Genomic DNA, 21489 nt, shown 5'->3' with positions numbered 1-21489 from the left:
AATTTCCAGGATAGAGTGATCTTCTTGACTCATTCACATTCATTTTATTTCTAGTTCCTTCAGACCCACAGCTTCATGATAAATTAGTCATAAGATGGTATGAATAGGAAGTAACCAGTAACTAAGGTAACAGAGGAAAGCAATATTTTTCTTTTTTTATGGATAATCCTCTTTCTATGCATAATCCTTTTTTCTATGGATGATTCTGAAAGTCATTTTATGGCAAAAATTTAATTATCACAATTCTGTCTTAATATTGATTTCTGCACTGTTTTTCTGAATGCTCTTCTTTCTATATGCTTACGATGAATCTGTCACAGTTTTTTTTTTTTTTTTTTAATCTCACATAATCTGTTTTGTTGAGCTAAGGTGGTAGATGGTGTTATCATTTAATGAAATGGGAAACCCTGAAGAAAGAGCAGATATGAAGCAGGGGTCAAGAATTCCTTTTTGTATTGGTTATTTTTGAGAGACATCTGAGATAAACATGTGGAAATGTCAAATATGCAGTTGGATATATGGATCAGGAACTGAGAGTTAGTCACTGAGTAAACGTGAATCATGTTAGTAAATTAGCTGCCGGGGCAAAGAATGTGGAGTGGGATGCGAAGGTGATCCTAGTCCATTTCCTGAGGAATTACAGTGTTTCCAGGGTATTGAAAAAAAGCAGCAAAGGAAATTGGAGTAAAATAAAATGAGTGTATGGTGTTACAGAAGCTAAAGACTCAAATAGGAGAGTGGTCACCTGTGACATGCTGCAGAGAGATCAAATAAGATAATGACTGATGGATCTGTTAGCAAAGTAGACACCATTACTGACTTTATTGACCATTGCTGGTTTTCAATGAGATTTTTTTAGAATAAAGATGCTAGTTGAGTAAATAATGCTAATTTACTTTTTAATAAATTGGTTTCTAATTTTTCATATAGTAAAATTCGCTCTTTTTCATGTAGAGTTCTGAGATTAAAAAACGTATAGAGTTGTGTAACCATCACCACAATCCAGATAAAGAGTAGTTCGATAACCCACCCTCCCCAGCACACACACACACATACACACACTCTTCCCATGTGATGCCTCTTTGTAGTCAGCCTCTCCCCTATCCCTAACTCCTTGCACCCACTAATTTCTTCTCCTTTCCTTTTAGTTTTACCTTTTCCAGAATAACATATAAATGGAATCCTACAGAATGTAGCCTTTTGAATCTTGCTCCTTTTCTTTACAATGTGTTTGGGATTCATCCATGTTGTTGAATGTATCAATATATTATTCTTTTTAATTGCTGAGTGATATCTTCCTTTACCCCCAACCAGTTGAACCAATTATCTTAATTCTTTCCCTACAGTTTTGCTTTATTCAAAGTATCTTATACATGAAATCATATAATATTTAGCCTTTTGGATTTGTCTTCTTTCAGTTAGCAGAAATGCTTTTAAGATTCATCGATGTTGTTACAAGTATCAACAGTTCTCTTCTTTTTATTCATGAGTAAAAAGTAGTATTCTATTTATCCACTCATCAGTTGAAGACCATCTTGATTGTTTCTGATTTATGACAATGATAAAGCTGCTGTAAAAATGTATGTACAGATTTGTGTCTTAATATGTTTCCAATGATTTCAGGTTAATGTTCTCTGTTTTCTGGTCTCCATGATTTCTTATGAGAAATCTGCAGTCTTTCAGTTTGGTGTTCCCCTTTGTGTAATGTGTGGTTTTTCTCTCACTCCTTTCAATATTTTTAACCAATTTTTCCTTTGGTTTAAAGTAGTTTACTTAAGACGTGTCTTGGGGTGGATTTCTTTAATTTTATTCTGCTTGGGGTTTACTGACCTTCTTGAAACTGTATTTTTTTTTTCCAAATTTGGAAAATGTTCAGCCATTATTTATCTTGAAAATACAGCTTTAGTGAGATAAAATTCACATAGCATATAATTCACTCATTTAAAATATACAGTCCAATACTTTTTATTATATTCACAAATATATACAACTATCACAACAGTGAATTTTAAAAGTTCATCACATCAAAAAGGAACATTGTACCCTTTAGCTATGACCTGTGTCTCCACATACCTCACCCCTAACCAAACATTAGTCTGCGTTCTGTCTCTATACATTTCCCTGTTTTCATTATTTCGTATGAATGGGATTGGCTTTATTTTGTTAAGTGATTTTTTTCAGTATTACTCTGTTATTTTATGGGATGTTAATGAGATGGATTTTAGAATGTCTGATAGTGTTTCATATGTCTCTGAGGCTCTGTTTATTTTTCATCATTTTCACTGTCTTCATATTGGATGACATCTGTTAATCTGTCTTAAACTTTATTTCCTCAGCCACCTCCATTCTTTTATTGAGCCTATCCATTATTTTTAAAATTTTTCATATATTATGATTTTTAGTTCTAGAATTACTTTTTTTATAGTTTTTATTTCTCTGCTGAGAACCTTTTATCATTTCATTCAGGTGTGTTTATTTTTATCCAGAAAAGCATAGTTATAATAGCTGCTTTAAGATTCTTGTCAGATAGTTCAACTTTGGAGCCATCTTGGAGTTGATACTTGTTGATGATTTGTTTGTTTGTTTCAGCAGGCAGTCTACCTAGTTAGGTTGACTCCAAAGTTATGTCTTGTCCTCTCTGGATAATGGTTCCAATGTTAATTCAGTTTTCGGAGAGTTTGGGTCAGCACTCTGCATGTGCCACTCATTGGATGTGCTAATTCAGTGGTTAGTCTGAGACGAGCAATTATCGGTATTGTAGTTCAGTACTCAAAGACTTTGTTATGTTTCTTTAGGCTTTTCTGCACACATACAGTTTGTTGTTGTGACCAGGACTTGTGTTGGTTCATACACAGAATTAGGGATCTGCTGTCTTCATTCTGTCGTCTCTGATTTCTTTCAGATTCTTCAATTCCCATGGGCCCTTTATTCTGTTCTGCTGGCCAGAAATATGAGTTTCTCTCAGAGTCTTAGCCTTTTATGCTGTAATATAACTTTACACTATTGGAGCTGCCTTTTGGATGAAGTAAAGAAGAGAGTGAAAAAAAAAATTAACAGGGATTACCCTCACATTTTTCTTATAATAGGGACCTCTTTTCCTGCTTCCTCTGGCCAAAAAGATGGATTTTCTGTTGATCAGGGCTTGCCTTGGAGTTGGGCTCAGCATCAAAAAAGAGAAAGTGTGTACATGGAGAATCCTGGATTCTCCTTATGTTTACAGGCTCAAAAGTACGTCTTTTCCTGGTCCTTTGTATAGAAAATGGGATTTTCCTTGGAATTTTTGTTGATGTCTACTGTGTAATCTTGTGACTTATTCTCTCCTCGGGTCAAATTCAGGAGATAAAGGTGGAAAATAAACCTAGGGAATTCATCAGAGTTAGTTTTCAAATTTTGATTTTCCCTAATTAATTTGTTATTGTTTCATTTTAGGAATTCTTAGGTAGTTTCTTTTTGTATTCTATATAAGGATTTTAGTTTATAATCAGGGGAGAGATAGGCTTATGAGCTTATTTCATTTTGACTGTCACAAGAAACTCTAATTTACTTTTTAATTTTTTTTTCTGTTGACTTACAAATAGGCAGTGGTAAAAATCCTTTTTATCTAGGTCGTCTTCCTGTTACCTAATTTTCAAACATCTCAGGTCAGTGTTTGGCAGATTGTAAGGGTGCAGATAGGAAATATTTTAAGCTTTGCAGGCATAGGGTCTCTGTCACAACTTGTCAACTCTGCTGTTGTAGTGCAAAAGCAGCCATAGATAAGATGGAAAAAATGGGTCTGGCTGTGTTCTAGTAAAAGTTTTACAGAAACGGACAGGAGGTCAGATTTAGCTCGTGGGTTATAGTTTGTAGAACCTTGATCTAAGTCCTCTACTGTTTCTTGAATTAGTGGTTAAAAAGTGAGTAGTATTACCTACTGAGCTCTGCATGTTGAATTATTTTGTTTCCATGATTACTTATATCTTTCTCCTATAGTTTATTCTTTCTTCTTTATAGTATCTTATGATGTTTAATTAACTGAATGAAAGAGGAATTCACAACAGTGCAATTATATATAACTCTTCTTATTATAATTTGCTTTGAATATACCCCCATGGTAGGTAGATTTCTGTGGCTTTTTTTTCCTTTCATAAATACTTGGTTGGGGACAATTTAATGAAAGTACATAGGTTATATACTTAGTGTATAGTTATCTGTTATTGCAGATCTGTAAACAATATGAAATTAAGCATAAAGCTCTGAAAATCAAAGTTTCTCAAGGAGAATCTGGGAACCATGTTAATAGTGTTCCTTTTCTAAGTACTTCTATGTGTCCTTTGTCCTTTTGTTTTTCAGTAAGTGTGGATCTTGTTAGATTGTGGAAGGAAATGCCTAGGGTTATATTTTTCGTAGTTATCACTCTTGTTTTAATACTCTTGAACCTCAATTTTTGAACAATGTTTTTCAGGTAAATGGTCTTAAAATGGTTGATGAGCCAATGGAAGAAGGAGAAGCAGATTCTTGTCATGTAAGTATTTATGTTAATTTATTAAGCCTCATTTTTAGCATATAAGGAAAAAGAATAAAGGGAAAGGAGAAAAGCTCCTATCAAACAAACATATTCAGGTAAGTTGGTAATAGGCAAATGGAATTATTAATAACTCAACTGCAGTTTAAAATATAGGACAGGTTTTCCTGACAGAAATACTTATGCATGCATTTTTTAAAATAAACAGCTTTATTGAGACATAATTTACATGCTATTGAATTTTTAAGTGTAATGGATAAAATTTTCACTTGCCAGTGTATGAGTAACTGAATTATTATACTTAAATATAGAATCCTTTGAGAAGATTATCTTCAACCTCAGGGTAGAAAGGATATCTGACTTGGAAATACTGAACTATATAAGCGTAACTTGAAATCATTTAAAATCCATTTCCTGGCTTTTAGAAAGGATTACATGTAAATTATTTCAGAAGTTTCTAACTAGTTTTAAAGACTGCTTAGCCATTGGACCATTCTATGTAATGCCTATATACTAGAGTCTTATTTTACAAGATCTAGTTTTACAGAGAGTATTCTTAAGACTTTTAGGGAGAGTCTGACTAAATCAGCATCTCCATTTGTGTTGTTATTTCATGGTTGTTATTTCTATAGATAGTTTCATAGAGTTACAGATTTTTTAAGCTGGGAAGAACCTCAGAGATATTATGTAATACTTCATTGTATGAAACCTGGAGAGTCTGTGATTTATACTAGGTGATAAAACTAGCTAGTAGGCCGGGCGCGGTGGCTCAAGCCTGTAATCCCAGCACTTTGGGAGGCCGAGACGGGCGGATCACGAGGTCAGGAGATCGAGACCATCCTGGCTAACACGGTGAAACCCCGTCTCTACTACAAAATACAAAAAAACTAGCCGGGCGAGGTGGCGGGCGCCTGTAGTCCCAGCTACTCGGGAGGCTGAGGCAGGAGAATGGCATAAACCTGGGAGACAGAGCTTGCAGTGAGCTGAGATCCGGCCACTGTACTCCAGCCTGGGTGACAGAGCGAGACTCCGTCTCAAAAAAAAAAAAAAAAAAAAAAAAAACTAGCTAGTAGCGGAATCAAGACTTAGGGCAGTGTGCTTCCTTTTCGGTCAGATATGTTGTGTAGACCCGAAGAAGTAGAAGATAAGGAGAACATTATCCTTTTTTTGTTTGGTTGTGGATGAAATCAACTTTGATGACCCCTCCACCAAAACTTGTTCATAATTGGAATTAGCTCAGTAGAAACCAGCAGAAGGATTTAAATTGGGTTTGTCTAAAACTATCCTTTGAAATGTTCTATGTAACTATTTCTGCAGATAGTAACCATGTAACAACACTTTTAATTTTGATTGACAACATGAGAGATGCAATGTTGTCTTTGTAGCTTTTGCATTTTACTTAATATTAATAATATATTGTAATTTTGAGTATAATTAAATGTAAACTATCAAAACCATTATCTAGAGATTTGTCTACAGATCATATGGACTAATAGGCATAGTAATATTAATGTTGCCAGTTTATAAAAGATAAAGGAGTATAAGGAACTATTAAAGACAGTGGAGAAGGCTGCTTATTATATTTTAGCATTAATAAATTCACAAGGACATCATGCCTCACACCACAGGGGAACAGTGTGTGTGGTGCATAAACTCAAGGACACATACACAGGATGATTGGCAAATATTTACCTTTATAATTTTAACAGAAGATAAGTCAGGAAATTCAGTTTTCAGTGGAAAGGCAGTAAAAGTATACAGTGCTAGTTACTTATATGATCTACCTTATGCAATCAACTTCAGTGGCTAAAAGGTAGAGTGTGAAATTTTGGAGAGTAAAGGACCTAGAATCACTTCCAAGGATTTGATTTAGTTTGTGGCCTGAGTTATCTGGACTTGAAACCATGTACTTTGGGTGTGTGATGATTAAAGTACTCAATTTGTGTTGATAAAACTATATGAGTGATTAAAAACACCATATATATTTATCCCTTAAAATTTTTAAACATATAGCTAGGATTTTTTTTTTCTTCGTGATTGCCGTGTTTTTTTTTTTTTGTGGTTGGCCTTTTTTTTTTTTTTTTTTTTTTAACCATTTTAAAATAGTGTAGGATTGTAGAGACTGCTCTGTGATGGTAAGTATTTGGTAACAGGCCGCTGGTAAACTATATCTAATACCACATTTCACCACCTAGTCTCCTGCTTCTTTCAATGTCAAGGTTAGAAAAAGTATGTTATGATTTGTGTCCTTTAGTAGTTGGCTGACATGAGTTAATTTTTTATTTGTTGTCAAAATAAGCATAGCTGTCTTATATTTGGTAGTTTATGATCCATTTGTATTTTTTTTTAAACTCTACCCAGTATCTGTTTTTCCTGAAATAAAATACATATTTTTAATGCTATCAATATCTTTAAAATTTCAAAGAAGATTCAGTTAGCAATTAGATTCTTTGTTGATTACATTAGTGCAAGGTCAGCAACATGTTTAGTCTCTAAAGTGATTTATATTTTTATTATGCATAGATATAAGTGTCATAGTTATCTGAAAATGTATATTTTGAAAAACAAATCTGATATCCTGATAGTTTTAAGCCGTGAATTTCTTATTTTAAAAACTATTCTTGACATATATCTCTTAAGAATTATTTCAAAAATACTTTTTTACAAGTGTGTTTCACTTAGACTCAGTGGAACCACGGGTAGGAACTATTTCAAGCTGAGACTGCCTGCTTCCTGTATGGTGTATATTTTTTTCCTCTATTTGTCTTTCTATTCTGATGCACATTTAGCCTTACTATGCTTCAGTATTTTTTCTCTTGCAATGCTGGTGTTTACTTCTAATTTCTATTCAGTTACTTAAAAAAGTGGAACCTTTGTCCTATAGGTATGCAAAACTCTCAGATGAATAATTATTGTTCAACTAAAAAATGTTGGTTAGCCACTATAAAGTGGAGTTATGCTGCACCATCAGGTATGCAAAGATAAGTGGTACAGAGGGTCTCTGACTCAGGATGGTTCAACTTATGAGTTTCAACTTTATAGTGATGCAAAAGTGATATTCATTATGTTCCTCAACTTAAAATAGCATTATGTTTGGATAAACTCACTGTAAGCTGAAAGTGCATTTTCAACTTACAATAGGTTTATTGGGACAACACTGTCATAAGTCCAGGAACATCTGTACAAATAAGTTCAGTAACTTCAATTTTTATGGATGTTTTGTGGGTTTCAGAGTTCTCAGTTGATCCGTATGACTGAGATCTGAAGTAGAGTAGGTATTATTGCCAATTTGTAGATGAGGGAACTAAGGAGCTGACCCTCGTAAGTAGAATAAACCAAACCAAGTGGGAACTAGTTTGCCAGCATTCTTTGGTTTTCAGTCATCAATGCAAACTTTTACAAACCTAAGTCTTCTGCAGATACCTTCCATTGTGTACATAATTTTGATGTGCTTAGTTCACCCTCGTGGCATTTTGGCATTTATATTGATATTACCCTTAGCTTTCTTTCAAAGTTTGCTAATATTTGACATGGTTTTCACTGACCCGATATTATTCAGTGAATGAGAAGGGTATATCAAGCTGCTCTTCTGGGTCTTTGCATATATGTTTCAACAAATCCACAACTAAATGATTCTTGGATTTTTAGGGTGATCTTTTCAGCAAACTGGCCTGTGTACCTACAAATAAAGCAGATGTTTGAATAGATGAATGTTTTATTATTAAATAAGAATGAACAAGTTCAGGCTTTAAAAATACTTCTTTTGTTTTGATTTATTTTCTGGAGGTTAGTTCCACAGTCATATGAAAACTGTTGTAATTGAGCTATAGTGTATTGCTATTAGGTTGTCATCAGCTTTTTCTCTTTTCAATTAACAGGTGATTTCATCTTCCTAAACAAATCAGTTATCAAATGAATGGAGCAATAGTAGATTTGACAGTTCATTTTGTACTTTAACAGTGTGTTTTCCCAGTGTTACAGCACTGTTGGCCCTCTGGATTAAAAAGATGATCACAGATTATAGAGGTCAGAGCATACTATTTTGATTGTGGTTGAGCCTTCATACTTCTTCTATATATCACTGATTACTTTATGGTTGCGAAAAAATAATAAAACCTAATTCATAGTCTTCCTGGCCTCAGATTCAGATTTGTTATTTGATATAGAAAGACTAGGGGTCCTTATTTGGAGATTATTAAATCTTCATTTCACAGTAGCAACATTGTTTTCAAAGATCAACTAAGATTATGTACCGTGTGTAGGTTTGCTAGGGCTACCCTAACCAAATAACCACAGATGGGTGGCTTTAACAGCAAAAATTTATTTTCCCAAGATGCTGCATTCTGTAAGATTGAGATCAAGGTGTTGGCGGGGTTGGTTTTTCTGAATCGTCTCTCCTTAGCTTATAGATGAGTCTTCTCCTTGTGCCTTTACGTGGTCATTCCTCTGTGGGTGTAGGTATTCTGATTTCCTCCTCTTATAAGGATGTCAGTCATATTGGATTAGAACCCACCCATATGGCCTCATTTTACCTTAATTACTTCCTTAAGGGTCCTATCCCTAAATACAGTCATGTTCTGAGGTATTGGGAGTTAGGACTTTAATATATTAACTTTTAGGGGACATAATTTAGCCCATAGCATACTTGTAGCTTTTTGTTTCTTTGATGGATGTGATGTTTCTGACAAAGTTGTCTATCCTCAAATTCACAGTTTATTTCTGTATCCCCAGTGTGCAGCACAGTGTCTGATAATAGGATATGTGCTTAACAAATGTTGATTTGCTGGGTGAATAATAAGAGTGTATATATGGGAAGATAAGGTGATATAGCACAACTTTATCATATCAGGATAGGGAGATTTTTCAAGGATGATTTATTCTTAGGAAAAAAGAAATAAATAACTTGTAAGTACATTACCACCTATTTCAGGCTAGATTGTTGTTACTGTCAAGCTTTTGGAATGGTGCAGAACCTGAAGAAAGGGAGGTGGAGAGAAGAAAGAGAGTTTCAGTTGACAAAAAAGGACATTATAATAGTAAAAAATCAATAAACATAGCCTCGGGATGGCTGAGAAATTTTAGGCAATAGACAAGAATGGGGCAGGGAGCAGATGGAGTAAGACAGAATAAGTATTGGAAATGGCGACACAGGAGGGTATCACATACTTTGAGAGTAAAAAAGAGCTATTGGCATAGAAATGATAAAAGTAATAAGTCACTATATATAAACACATACACATATGTGTATATGTGTGTGTGCACACATGTATGCACATATGTGTATGTATTTGTGTGTATATCTATTATATATCTATATAACTACGAATCTTAGAAGCACCCAAATATTGTTTTTCAATCCTGGCCATGTGTCTGAATCAACTTGGGAGGCTTAAAAAATACACATGCTTACGTCCTCCTATAGTTCTACTGAACCACAATCTCTGAGGGTGGGACCCAAACAAGTGTAGTAAATAAATATTTCTGCTACAGGTGATTCTTATGGGCAACCAGGGCATTACAAATTGTCTGTGTGAAGGCACAGTAGTCATAATTCAGGGATATAATATGTAGTAGTTGTTGTCCTAGGAACATATGTCTTTATTTAAAAAGGCAAATGGCCAAGCATTAAGTTAATATTCAGGGGTTATTGTATCCTTTATTTGTGTTGAGTACAACACATACTCAGCACAGTGTAATAAAAATACTGACAGTGGATAATATGGAAAAAGTTTATATTCTTCACAGTGTATGGGAAGATTTGCTTATTTTATTTAGAAATATCGTTATCACAAAGTTAGTTATATTCAAAGCTGACACAATTTTATTAGCCAGAATCTCCTGTTTCCTTGTTTCTTTTATATATTTAAAAAAAGAAATTGTGGGTATATATATATTTTGTTTTGTAGACTGTATTTAAGAATAATTTTGAGATTTCTTATTAATTTTAACTTTAAAATCTTTCTTTTCTATTGTATATATTTAAGGTGTACAATGGGGTGTTTTCACATACATTGTAAAATTATTATTAAGCAAATTAACATCCATCATCTCACAGTTGCCCTATTTGTTGGTGGTAAACACTATCTTCCTTTTAAAAAGTATGTATTTTTTCCTGTTTCTTTTATAACATTGAGCAGATTTCTTTGTCTTTCTCTGCTCTCATGAGATCAAAAAAGTATTGTGCTAAGCATTAGGAATAAAGAGATCAATGTGGTATAATACCTGAATTTAAGAAGCCCACAGTCCAGTGGGAAAGAAAGACACAGTAATTAGTTGTTAGGATACAGTGTAACATTTTATGTTGGCTGTCTCCTGGGAAAAGTGATTTTTCTCATCTAGTTGCATTTTCATATTGGGAACTTTTTAGGGTACTGCTGCTGAAAATTGAAAGACGTTGCATTTTAGAGAATGGGCATGTGTGGATTATTAATAAAAGGTAAAAGGGCATTGGACAAACATTTTCATTTGGAAAACCTGCTTAGGTTTGGTGAAACTAACTAGAGTACAATTCGTTTCCTAACTCTGAACACTTATAAAAAAACTGATGCCATTATGATCCATGCTTATAGTGATAATCTAAACATAAGCAGGGACCTGAAGTACCTTCTTGAACATAAAAAATATTATATTGTGTTCAATATAGAGTCACAGACATTGAGGGGACCTTAGAGACCCATGTAACAAAACCCCTTTGTCATGTGAGAAAACTGAAGGAGAGAGTGGTTTGTGATTTAGCTAAGGTTTCTTAGCTTATAGGCACATACAGGTATATTATACTTTAATATAGTCCGCAGATGTCAGCTAGAAAGCATATATATTTGCATTAAAAAAAGTTGTTGACTTTTTAAAACAGGGACCCTTTCAAACAGGGAAATTCACTTCCATAGCAGATTGATTTTAATTTAATTTTTGTTTTCAGAAAACATTTATAAATTGCCATCACTATTTAAAAGGGTCTGGTGGAATACTGTTTTGATGTGTCAGAAACACATGATAAACTCTCAGAATCAGTTATTCGTCATTTCTTGTTGATTTGCTAGTGGTTCCTGACACCTACAATTAAAATTTCTTTGCCTAGGTACCCCTCTTGAGATAGTGAATGTCTGACTACCTATATTCCATGGACCTTATTTTAGCTGCCATGAAGTCTCGCTCATTTGGGACCATGCTCTTGTTCACTTTGGCTACAATCACCATTGACTAATCAGTTAATTGAAGAGTGAATAGATTGAGAACATTGTTGGCATCCAGGCTAAAATTAGTATGCTCTAATGGAATGCTACCAAGATTTATAGACATTGTGATTAAGTGGTCATGTAAACTTAAATTCTGTGAGTCTTAGTTTTCTTCTTTATACAGTCAGAGAGTTGGATAAGATATCCCTTCCAACTCTGTTATTTTGTGATATACATCTGTCATCTTAGCTATTGTGCTTCTCTAGGGACTGGAATTAATTACAGCTCACTTGAATGTAGTCATCACAGCTGAGTGGAGTCCTGCATGAAGGGGAAGAACCACTCACTGGGTGGCATCCTTTCTGCTTCACCCAGGTGGTACGAAATCTGGCATATAATTTATATATAAAATTTCAGTAAACGGGACATAGCCTGGAAACATTTGTTTGGGCTGTGCAGATTTTGTTGGTCTATGCCAGGTTCTTTTTCATTGATGTGGTTAGTTGACCATTTAAACATTTAAAATAGTATAGTGAAATACTATTTAAAAGAGCTCTTGAGGTCACGTTTTTTGGTCATGCCCCACAATTTACAAGGTTTTTTCTTGACTTTTCCTGCCTCTACCTCATTAGTCACAGTCCAGTGAAGGGTCTTGAGACTGTTGTTAATAATTTTATTTTATTGCTTCCAAGCTGGAAGGGAAAGCTGAAGCATAGATTTCTTTTTACATTTTATTTACATGAAATTATGTAGTAGGGAAGGTGGTGGTAGTGCATCTGTATGTGCTGTATGTGTTAGAAAACAAGGAAATAAGGATACTGGTAGCCCATAAAACTCTCTGCTACATTGAGGAAGTTGGGTATATTATTCCTATTATGACTTCTGATTTTAAATGGAACTAATCAGAAGATGTTGAAAATGGATTCAAATATTGTTTGGATTTCTTTTTACAGGATGAAGGAGTTGTTAAAGAAATCCCTATTACTCATCATGTTAAAGAAGGCTATGAGAAAGCAGATCCTGCACAGTTTGAGTTGCTCAAGGTTCTTGGTCAGGGGTCATTTGGAAAGGTAATGAATACTTTTTTTTTCCCCATTTGTTTCTCTTCTAAATATTTAGCGAAAAAAAAGTGAACACACACGTAGAAATCTGATTAATGATTTGTTTCTAAACTCCTGAAAGGATGCACACAAAGGTAATTCTTTAATTTTATTCCTTCCATTTCTGTTGTACTTTTATTACCATTTCTTTGTACTTCTCTATAACAATCAAGGTTTTCCAATTCCCTAGGCTTACTGATTTTTCTAGGGAAAAATATAGCATACTCTATTAGCTGCCTAAATCAAAGTAGCTTGATTTTTGTAAAAAATGGTATTCCTTTCTCCTTGCTCACATGCTGGCATGAATACAGCTTGTTCTCTCCTGGTAATTTAATCTACATTTCTTAGCTGTGTCACAGAAATCAGAATTTATATCTTAATTCATGTATGAATTTGTCTATCATCTGTTAAAATAAAGTAGAACAAGGGTGTGTAAAGTAGAACGAGGGTAGTTACTGGGTGATATGTGGTTTGTGTCAAATTTAAGTCTTCAGAGAGCTTACATTTCAAGGCAGAAAGCAAAATTGGGTAAGATTAACTATTATAGTCATTACTAAAGTTGTTTATTAATCACTTAATAACATGGTTTTAGAAAAGAAGTGTATAGGTCTGGTTCCTAACCTTTATATACCTAACATCTAATACATGAAAAATATTACATACACATAGTAACAGCCTTGAGAAAAACAGCACCAACCACAATTTAAGGGGAGAAAGATGAAGAGAAACTACTAATTTCAAGTGGCTGAGATTTAGTTTTTAAGGGGGAAAATAAGGCAGTTGAACATAGATTATTTATAGTGCTCTGGAACATTTTAAAATAAATACATTTTTATTTTATTATTTTATTGGGTTTTAGAGATGGGGTCTTGCTCTGTCAGCCAGGCTGTAGTGCAGTGGCATGATTGTAGTTCACGGTAGCCTTGAACTCCTGGGCTCAAGTGATCCTCCATCCCCAGCTTCCCAAGGAGCTGTTCCTACAGGCATGCACCACCACACCCAGCTAATTAAAAAAAAAATCTGGACACAAGGTTTTGCTGTGTTGCTCAGGCTGGTCTTGAACTCCTAGCCTTAAGTGATCTTGCCACTTTAGCCTCCCAAGGAAAGACATTTATTGAATGCTCGGTGTGTTCACCAACAGTTGTATAAGCAGTATTAGTGACTATAAAATAGATGTCGTCTTAAAGAAACCTAATATTTATGCATTATAGAATATAAAGTGAAATATAAAGAAACATTTTTAGGGCACAAAAAGGACAAACTGAGATGAATTATGGCTTGGCAGTGAATTGGTACAGGAGATATATAAGACAAGGAGATGGGACTTGAACAGTGTTCTGAGGAGAGAAAAACTAGAAGGAATTGTTAATAGATTGGTGGTGGTGGTGGTGGTGGTGATTATGATATCGGTGGGGAGTGTTTGTAGAACTGATCTCTAGAGTAGGCATGTATATTATATACAATTTTATTTTAGAGTTTCTAAAAGTGCAATATTCTTTTAACTATTTTGCACTTTATAGCTATTTTTATGGTGTTAATTTTAGAAGAACAGAGATGAAGTTGTTTTATATTCCAGATGTATAAATGCTTAAATATTTCACTTAAATAAAATATTACCAGGCAAACATTTCAAGCTATTAAAATTACCTACGTTGTCTTTTGGTGTATGTATTTACTCATACATGCTTTTGTTTATCTCCAGCTTTGTTCCAGAAAGGATTTAAGGCTTTCATAGATGAATACTAAATAAAATTAAAAATAAGTAGTGAAGATGATGGAAACAGAAAACGCAGAGCAGGAAAGATTAGATGAAGCCAGGAGTACACTCTGTTCACAAAAGCATGACATAAGGGTCTGTAAGTCTTTTTCTAGTAGGTCAAAAATTAAGACTTAAGTTTTCCAGCAGCCATTATAAAGAAGCTGATATATTTGAGTGTATTATAATTGACAGTATTTTAAAGGTGGAAACAGATTAAACAGACCAGAGAAATTTCTCTCATGGGTTTTCGTAAAGAAAATACTGTATAACATAATGAAATATATTCAGTAACATCTTCATGTTAAATATAGCAACATGCTGAAAAGTTGTCAATGTAGTCCTTAAATTCAGGGAAATCTCAGCTGTGTCTGTGCTGGGATTTAGTTTTAAGAAGAGTATCATTGAAACCTTTTAATTCCTAATATTAAAATACAAAATAGTGATCTTTATGTAGTTAATCAACCAAAGAAATATTAAGGAGGTGGCTTTTTTTCTCCCTAGGATGTGAACATACTTGCTTGTCAGTGTTACATCATTTGCGTAGGCGTTGTGTAGGTGTGACTTGTTATATGCTGAACCTATTCAGGAATTTGGCCAAGACCGTGAATCAGATAAGTGTAGGAGCAATTCCAAGAGACTCTGAGCTGCAGAGTCTTAAGTTTTTCTTCAAAAGTTCTGTTGTTAAAATGCAGTAAATGGGATTTTAGCCATATAAAGCCTTAAAACATTAAATGCTTTTATTGTCTATTTAACAGTGGGGGAACCCTGCTAAAGTCAACTTAAAATTGTAATTTAAGGAAGCATGCATTATTACCATGAAAGGTGCATGTAATATTCCGTCCTAAGCACACCAAGTATAATGCTATTAATGATCATTAATGTATGGGTTGAAAGGTATACTAAACAACTTACATTAATTATTTTAAAACACAAACACATGAAAATACCTTTGAAATTGTCTGATTAGTCATCGTTATATATCATGTGCCAAATAATATTTATACAAAACATACATTTTAACATTTGTGGATTATTAAAAAAAATTTGCTTTTGTGATAGTAAAGACTTTAACTACACTTAAAAATGAATTTTTGAAAATATTGAATACTTGTACTCTTAAATAAGTGATCGACTCTCAAGTGATAGTTTTTAAAAACATTTGCTTACATCTTAAAATTTCCTGAAGTTGGTTCTTTCTCTTCAATCAGCATTTAAATATGTGTGATCTTCTAGTTCACTACAATTACTGAATATTCTTATAGGAAAATATAAACGTCCGTGTGATTGAGAGAAAAGTACATTGGAGTAACTCACCCATTCTTCTGGACAATATTCCATGATTGGATTAGGGTGACTGAAAAGAAGCCTCTTTTATCAATATAGATACGGTTTTAGGTACAGTAGTTTGAAGCCATGCAACAACTTTTTTACTTTAATTATTTCTTTAAGCACCGTATCCCCAAATACAGTCATGTTCTGAGGTACTGGGAGTTAGGACTTTAACATATCAACTTTGAGGGGACATAATTTAGCCTGTAGCATACTTGTATTTGTTTCTTTAAAGGACATGATGTTTCTGACAAATTTCTCTGTCCCCAAGTTCACGGTTTATTTCTGTATCCCCCAGTGTGCAGCACAGTGTCTGATACAGAATATGTGCTTAATGAGTGTTAATTTGTTGATTGAATAACTAATGAGTACATATATGGGAAGATAAGGTGATATAGCACAACTTTATTATACCAGGTTAAGGAAATTTTTCAAGGATGATTTATCTTAGGAAAAAAGAAATAGATCACTGATAAGTATAATATCACCTTATTTCAAATTAGATTGTTACTACTGTTAAGCTTTTGGAATGGTGCAGAACCTGAAGAAAGTGAGGTGGAAGGAGGAGGGAGAATTTCAGATGACAAAAAAGACATTATAATAGTAAAGATCAATAAACATAGCCTTGGGAAGGTTGAGAAATGTTAGGCAATAGATAAGAATGGGGTGGAAAAAGAACTACTTTTGTAGTTGATTTTGGGAAGGGGGCAGTGAGATATGATATTTTCTCACGCTAGGAAAGTCACTCATAAGACCTGAAAAAAAAAAAAAAAAACAGATCAGATGATAAACAGGTTACTTCTCTAGACTGTGAATGATGCATCCTGTTAAATGCCATATTGGGATACTAGTGAATGTTAGAAGAAGTAGGGGGAAAAAGTGGCTCCTTAATGCAGCAATGTCTTCAGAAAAACTAGACTATCTCTTTCTTTCTTCCTTGCTTGCCTCTTCTCACTCTTCATACTCCATTCTTTACAATCCCACTGAGGGCTATGTTTTGTAAGAGTGGTTCTGAAATTTTAGTCTGCATACCCCTGCACAATCCCAGGACCTTTTCAGGGAGTCCTCAAGTCAAAGCTACTTCACAATCATCCTAAGATACTATTTGTACAACTGCTGGCATGTTGGCCAATCAAGGCAGTGACTTCAAATGGTACCAGTAGTGATTGTATTCTTCATTTTCTTACATATACAGTTTAAGAATGTCCTTGATGAGACATTAACAGTTATTACATTTATTAAATCTCAGTCCTTGAATACCCTTTTTTTGAATAATCTGTGATGAAATAAGAAGTACATGTTAAGCCCTTTAGCCACATAACAAAATAGAATGATTGTCTCAAGGCAGAGGACTTGTGCAAACTTTTTGAGTTGTGAGCTGAACCAACCATTGTTTTCATGGATCACCACTTTTCCTTGAAAGGACAATAAACTGTGGTTACCTAAATATGCTTATTTGGTAGGTGTTTTCTCAAAAATGAATGGAGTGAGCCTGTTCATAGAAAAACAACTGATACTCTTTTTGTCAATGGTAGAAACTGAGCTTTCCAGCAAATAATTGAATTTAGGCAGATGTTTATTTGCCACATTGACGTTGTTATCTTCTTAATGCAGCTATACTTCTTTTTATTATGCTTCACTTCATTGCACTTCACAGATGTCCTTCACTTCATTGTGCTTCACAGATATTATGTATGTGTGTGAATATATATGTGTGTGTGTGTATGTGTGTGTGTGTATATATATATGTGTGTGTGTGTGTATAGAAGGTTTGTGGTAACCCTGTGTTGAGTAAGACTTTGGGTGCCATTTTTCCTCCAGCATATGCTCACTTTCTGTCTCTGTCTCATATTTTGGTAATTCTTGCAGTGTTTTAAATGTTTTCCTTACTGTTACATCTGTTATGGTTCTTTGTGATCTGTGATCTTTGATGTTAGTGTTATCATTGTTTCAGGGTGCCGTGAACCACACACACATAAGACAGTGAGCTTCATTGATAACCGGGGGGGGGGGGGGGGGGGGGGGGGGGGGGGGGGGGGGGGGGGGGGGGGGGGGGGTGTGTGTGTTCTGGCTGCTTTACTGACCAGCTGTTTCCCCATCTCTCTGTCTCCTTGGGCCCCTCTATTCCTTGACCTACAAGAATATTGAAATTGATCTAAATAGTAACTCTACAGTGGCCTTGGAGTGTTCAAGGGAAGGGAAGTGTTCTGCATTTCTTACTTTAAATCAACAGCTACAAATTATTAAGCTTGGTGAGGAAGGCATGTCAAAATCTGAGATAGGCTAAAAGCTAAGGTTCTTGTGCCAAACAGATAGCCAAGTTGTGAATGCAAGGGAATGTTCTTGAAAGAAATTAAAATTGCTACTCCAGCGAACATATGAATAATAAGAAAATGAAACAGCTTTATTACTGATATGGAGAAAATTTTAGTGGTCTAAATAGAAGATCAAACCAGCCACAACACTCCCTCAAGCCAAAGCCTAGTCTAGAGCAATTCCCTAGCTCTCTTCAATTCTGTGAAGGCTGAGAGAGGTGAGGAAGCTACACAAGAAAAGTTTGAAGCTAGCAGGGGTTGGCTCATGATAAGGAAAGAAGCCATTTTTGTAACATAAAAGTTCAGGGTAATGCTACAGATGCTGATATAAAAGCTATAGCAGGTTAGCCAGAAGATCTAGCTAAGATAATTGATAAAGGTGGTTACACTAAACAACAGGTTTTAATTGTAGAAGCAGCAGCCTTCTATTGGAAGAAGATGCCATCTAGTCTTTCATAGCTAGAGCGAAGTCAGTGCCCAGCTTCATAGCTTCGAAGGACAGGCTGCCTCTCTTGATAGAGGCTAGTGATCCTGGAACCTTTAAGTTGAAGCCAGTGCTCATTTGCCATTCCAAAAATTCTAGGGCCCTTAAAAATTATGTTAAATCTACTATGCCTTTTGTCTATAAATAGAACAACAAAGCCTGAATGACAGCACATCTGTTTATAGCATGGTGTGCTGAGTATTTTAAACCCACTGTTGAGACCTACTGTTCAGGAAAAAAAAAAGACATTTTTCAGTATATTACTGCTCATTGGCAATACTCCTAGTTACCCAAGAGCCCTGATAGAGATGTACAAGGAGATTAATGTTGTTTTCATGCTTGCTATTACAATATCCATTCTGCAGCTCATGGAACAAAGAATAATTTTGACTTTCAAGTCCTATTGTTTAAGAAATACATTTTGTAAGGCTATAGTTGCTGTAGATGGTGATTGCTCTGATGAGTCTGGGCAAAGCAAATTGAAAACCTCTGGATGGGACTTGCTATTCTAGATGTCATTAAGAACATTTGTGATTCATGGGAGGGAGTCAAAATATCAACATTAACAGGAGTTTGGAAGAAGTTGATTCCAACCCTCATGGATGACTTGGAGGGGTTCAAGACATCATTGGAGGAAATCACTGCAGATGTGGTAGAAATAATAGCAAGACAACTAAAATTAGAAGTGATATACACCATGGAATACTATGCAGCCATAAAAAAGGATGAGTTTGTATCCTTTGTAGGGACATGAATGCAGCTGGAAACCATCATTCTCAGCAAACTATCGCAAGAACAGAAAACCAAACACCGCATGTTCTCACTCATAGGTGGGAACTGAACAATGAGATCACTTGGACTCGGGAAGGGGAACATCACACACCGGGGCCTATCATGGGGAGTGGGGAGGGGGGAAGGATTGCAAATGATGAACAAACTTCATCATTGTCTTATTTTAGGAAATTGCCACAGCCACCCTAACCTTCAGCATCCACCACCCTGATCACTCAGCTGCCATCAACATTGAGGCAAGACCCTCCACCAGCAATAAGATTATAGCTCACTGAAGACTCAGATGATCGTTAGCATTTTTTAGCAATAAAGCATATTTAATTAAGGTATATAGGGTCATAAGATTTGTTTGCTCTTTATTAAGGTAACAAAAAGTGGGCCTGGGTCTTAAAAGGAGGTATATAGCTCAAGTTTGTCTTTCATTGTGTTATTTATCTCTTACATCATTAAATTCTCCAAGTTCAGGACCAGGTCATCTATTTTAAAAATTTTCCTTTCTATAGTAGTACTTATATACATTATGATTTATTAAATCTAAGGAAAGTGAGAAAATATTAATAATGTAAATTACAGCATAATTTACAGGAGAAAGTATAACTTTTTTCATTTTTTTTTTAATTGACAAATAGTTGTACATATTCATGGGGTACATAGTGAAGTTTCGATACATATAATGTATGGTGATCAGATCAGGGTAATTTTGCATCCTTCAACAAATCTCTCACTATCTCTCCTTTCCCTCTATGGGAAGGCATATGTTTATAAAATTAGAGAAAATGCAAGGATACAAGTGTATGCTGGTGTGTTTGTATAGAGCAAGAATGACTAGAAATGTGAATTTTCCTTTTTTTTTTTTTTTTTTTTTTTTTTGTTCAATTTTCTATTAGGTTTTTCTTGTTAGAAAGAAGACCGGTCCTGATGCTGGGCAACTCTATGCAATGAAGGTGTTAAAAAAAGCCTCTTTAAAAGGTAGAAAATTAGAAAGTTTATTAAAATAGAATTTGGCAAAGCGTATTTTAAGAAATATGCTGTGTATTACTTGCATAAGGTGAATAGATGTAGCTATTTTTAACATTGGTATTTGTGACAGTTTTTCTAGCCAGTAGGTAATATTACTAGATATTGATATTGGCATATGCCTTAACTTAGTGAGAGTGCACCCTAGTAAAAATTTGATGCTAGAAAAAGTGACATATTTCATTTAATTTAAGCTTATTAACTTAATTGGGCTATACTCTTTTCTTTCAAGATTCTTGACTTTTCCTTTTCTGTCTGTGTCAGTATTTTGAGAAAGCACAACCATTTGCACGCACTATCTTTTAGGGTCTGATAAAAATACTGCTTATGATCACTTTTAATCAGTAAACTCATTTGAACAATTAAAGACATCAATAGTCCAGGCATGGTGGCTCACACCTATAATCCTAGCACTTTGAGAGGCTGAGGCGGGCTGAACCCGTGAGCCCAGCCCAGGAGTTCAAGACCAGCCTGAGTAACCTGGTGAAACCCTGTCTCTACAAAAAATACAAAAATGGGCCAGGTGTAGTGGCACGCACCTGTAGTTCCAGCTGCTTGGGAAGCTGAGATGGGAGGATTGCTTCAGCTTGGGAGGTGGAGGTTGCAGTGAGCTGAGATTTTGCCACTGCAGTCCAGCCTGGGCAAGAGAGCAATACCCTGTCTCACCACCAACAACAACCAAAAAAGATGAACACATAATAAATGCATATGCGCTACATACCTATTTATGCCACCTTAACCTGTCTCTAGATGTAATGAATATTTTTGCTTTCTGAGAATATGGTCATTATTATCTAGGAATATGAAAACTGCAAATTTAGGCATTTATGAAGTTACATTTTATATATTTATATTTGTTGTTTGGTAAATTATTGATGGACTCTTAATTGAAATGATATGAGAGTAAAAATTGTACCTTTATGTAATTTTTAGTTCGAGACAGAGTTCGGACAAAGATGGAGAGGGATATACTGGTGGAAGTAAATCATCCATTTATTGTCAAATTGCACTATG

At 34.8% G+C, this 21489-nt stretch overlaps 1 protein-coding gene across 5 annotated transcripts in view; it reads left to right on the top strand.

Moving 5' to 3' along the window:
- The window catches only part of RPS6KA6 (ribosomal protein S6 kinase A6), a 132841-nt gene that overhangs the window by 19633 nt on the left and 91719 nt on the right, over positions 1 to 21489 (top strand). For 3 of the 5 annotated variants that reach the window (XM_050776337.1, XM_050776336.1, XM_050776335.1), the window contains exons 2-5: positions 4445 to 4504; positions 12633 to 12749; positions 20346 to 20427; positions 21409 to 21489. In XM_050776337.1, the coding sequence (XP_050632294.1) occupies positions 4445 to 4504; positions 12633 to 12749; positions 20346 to 20427; positions 21409 to 21489 (340 nt within the window). Of the gene's footprint in view, positions 1 to 4442; positions 4505 to 8382; positions 8531 to 12632; positions 12750 to 20345; positions 20428 to 21408 lie in introns of those variants that run through there. The other 2 variants (XM_050776338.1, XM_050776340.1) reach the window with 2 other exon arrangements.

Source organism: Macaca thibetana, chromosome X, assembly GCF_024542745.1.
Source record: "Macaca thibetana thibetana isolate TM-01 chromosome X, ASM2454274v1, whole genome shotgun sequence".
NCBI lineage: Eukaryota > Metazoa > Chordata > Mammalia > Primates > Cercopithecidae > Macaca > Macaca thibetana.
Note: the sequence above shows the minus strand (reverse complement) of the source record. Positions and strands in the feature narration are given on the sequence as shown.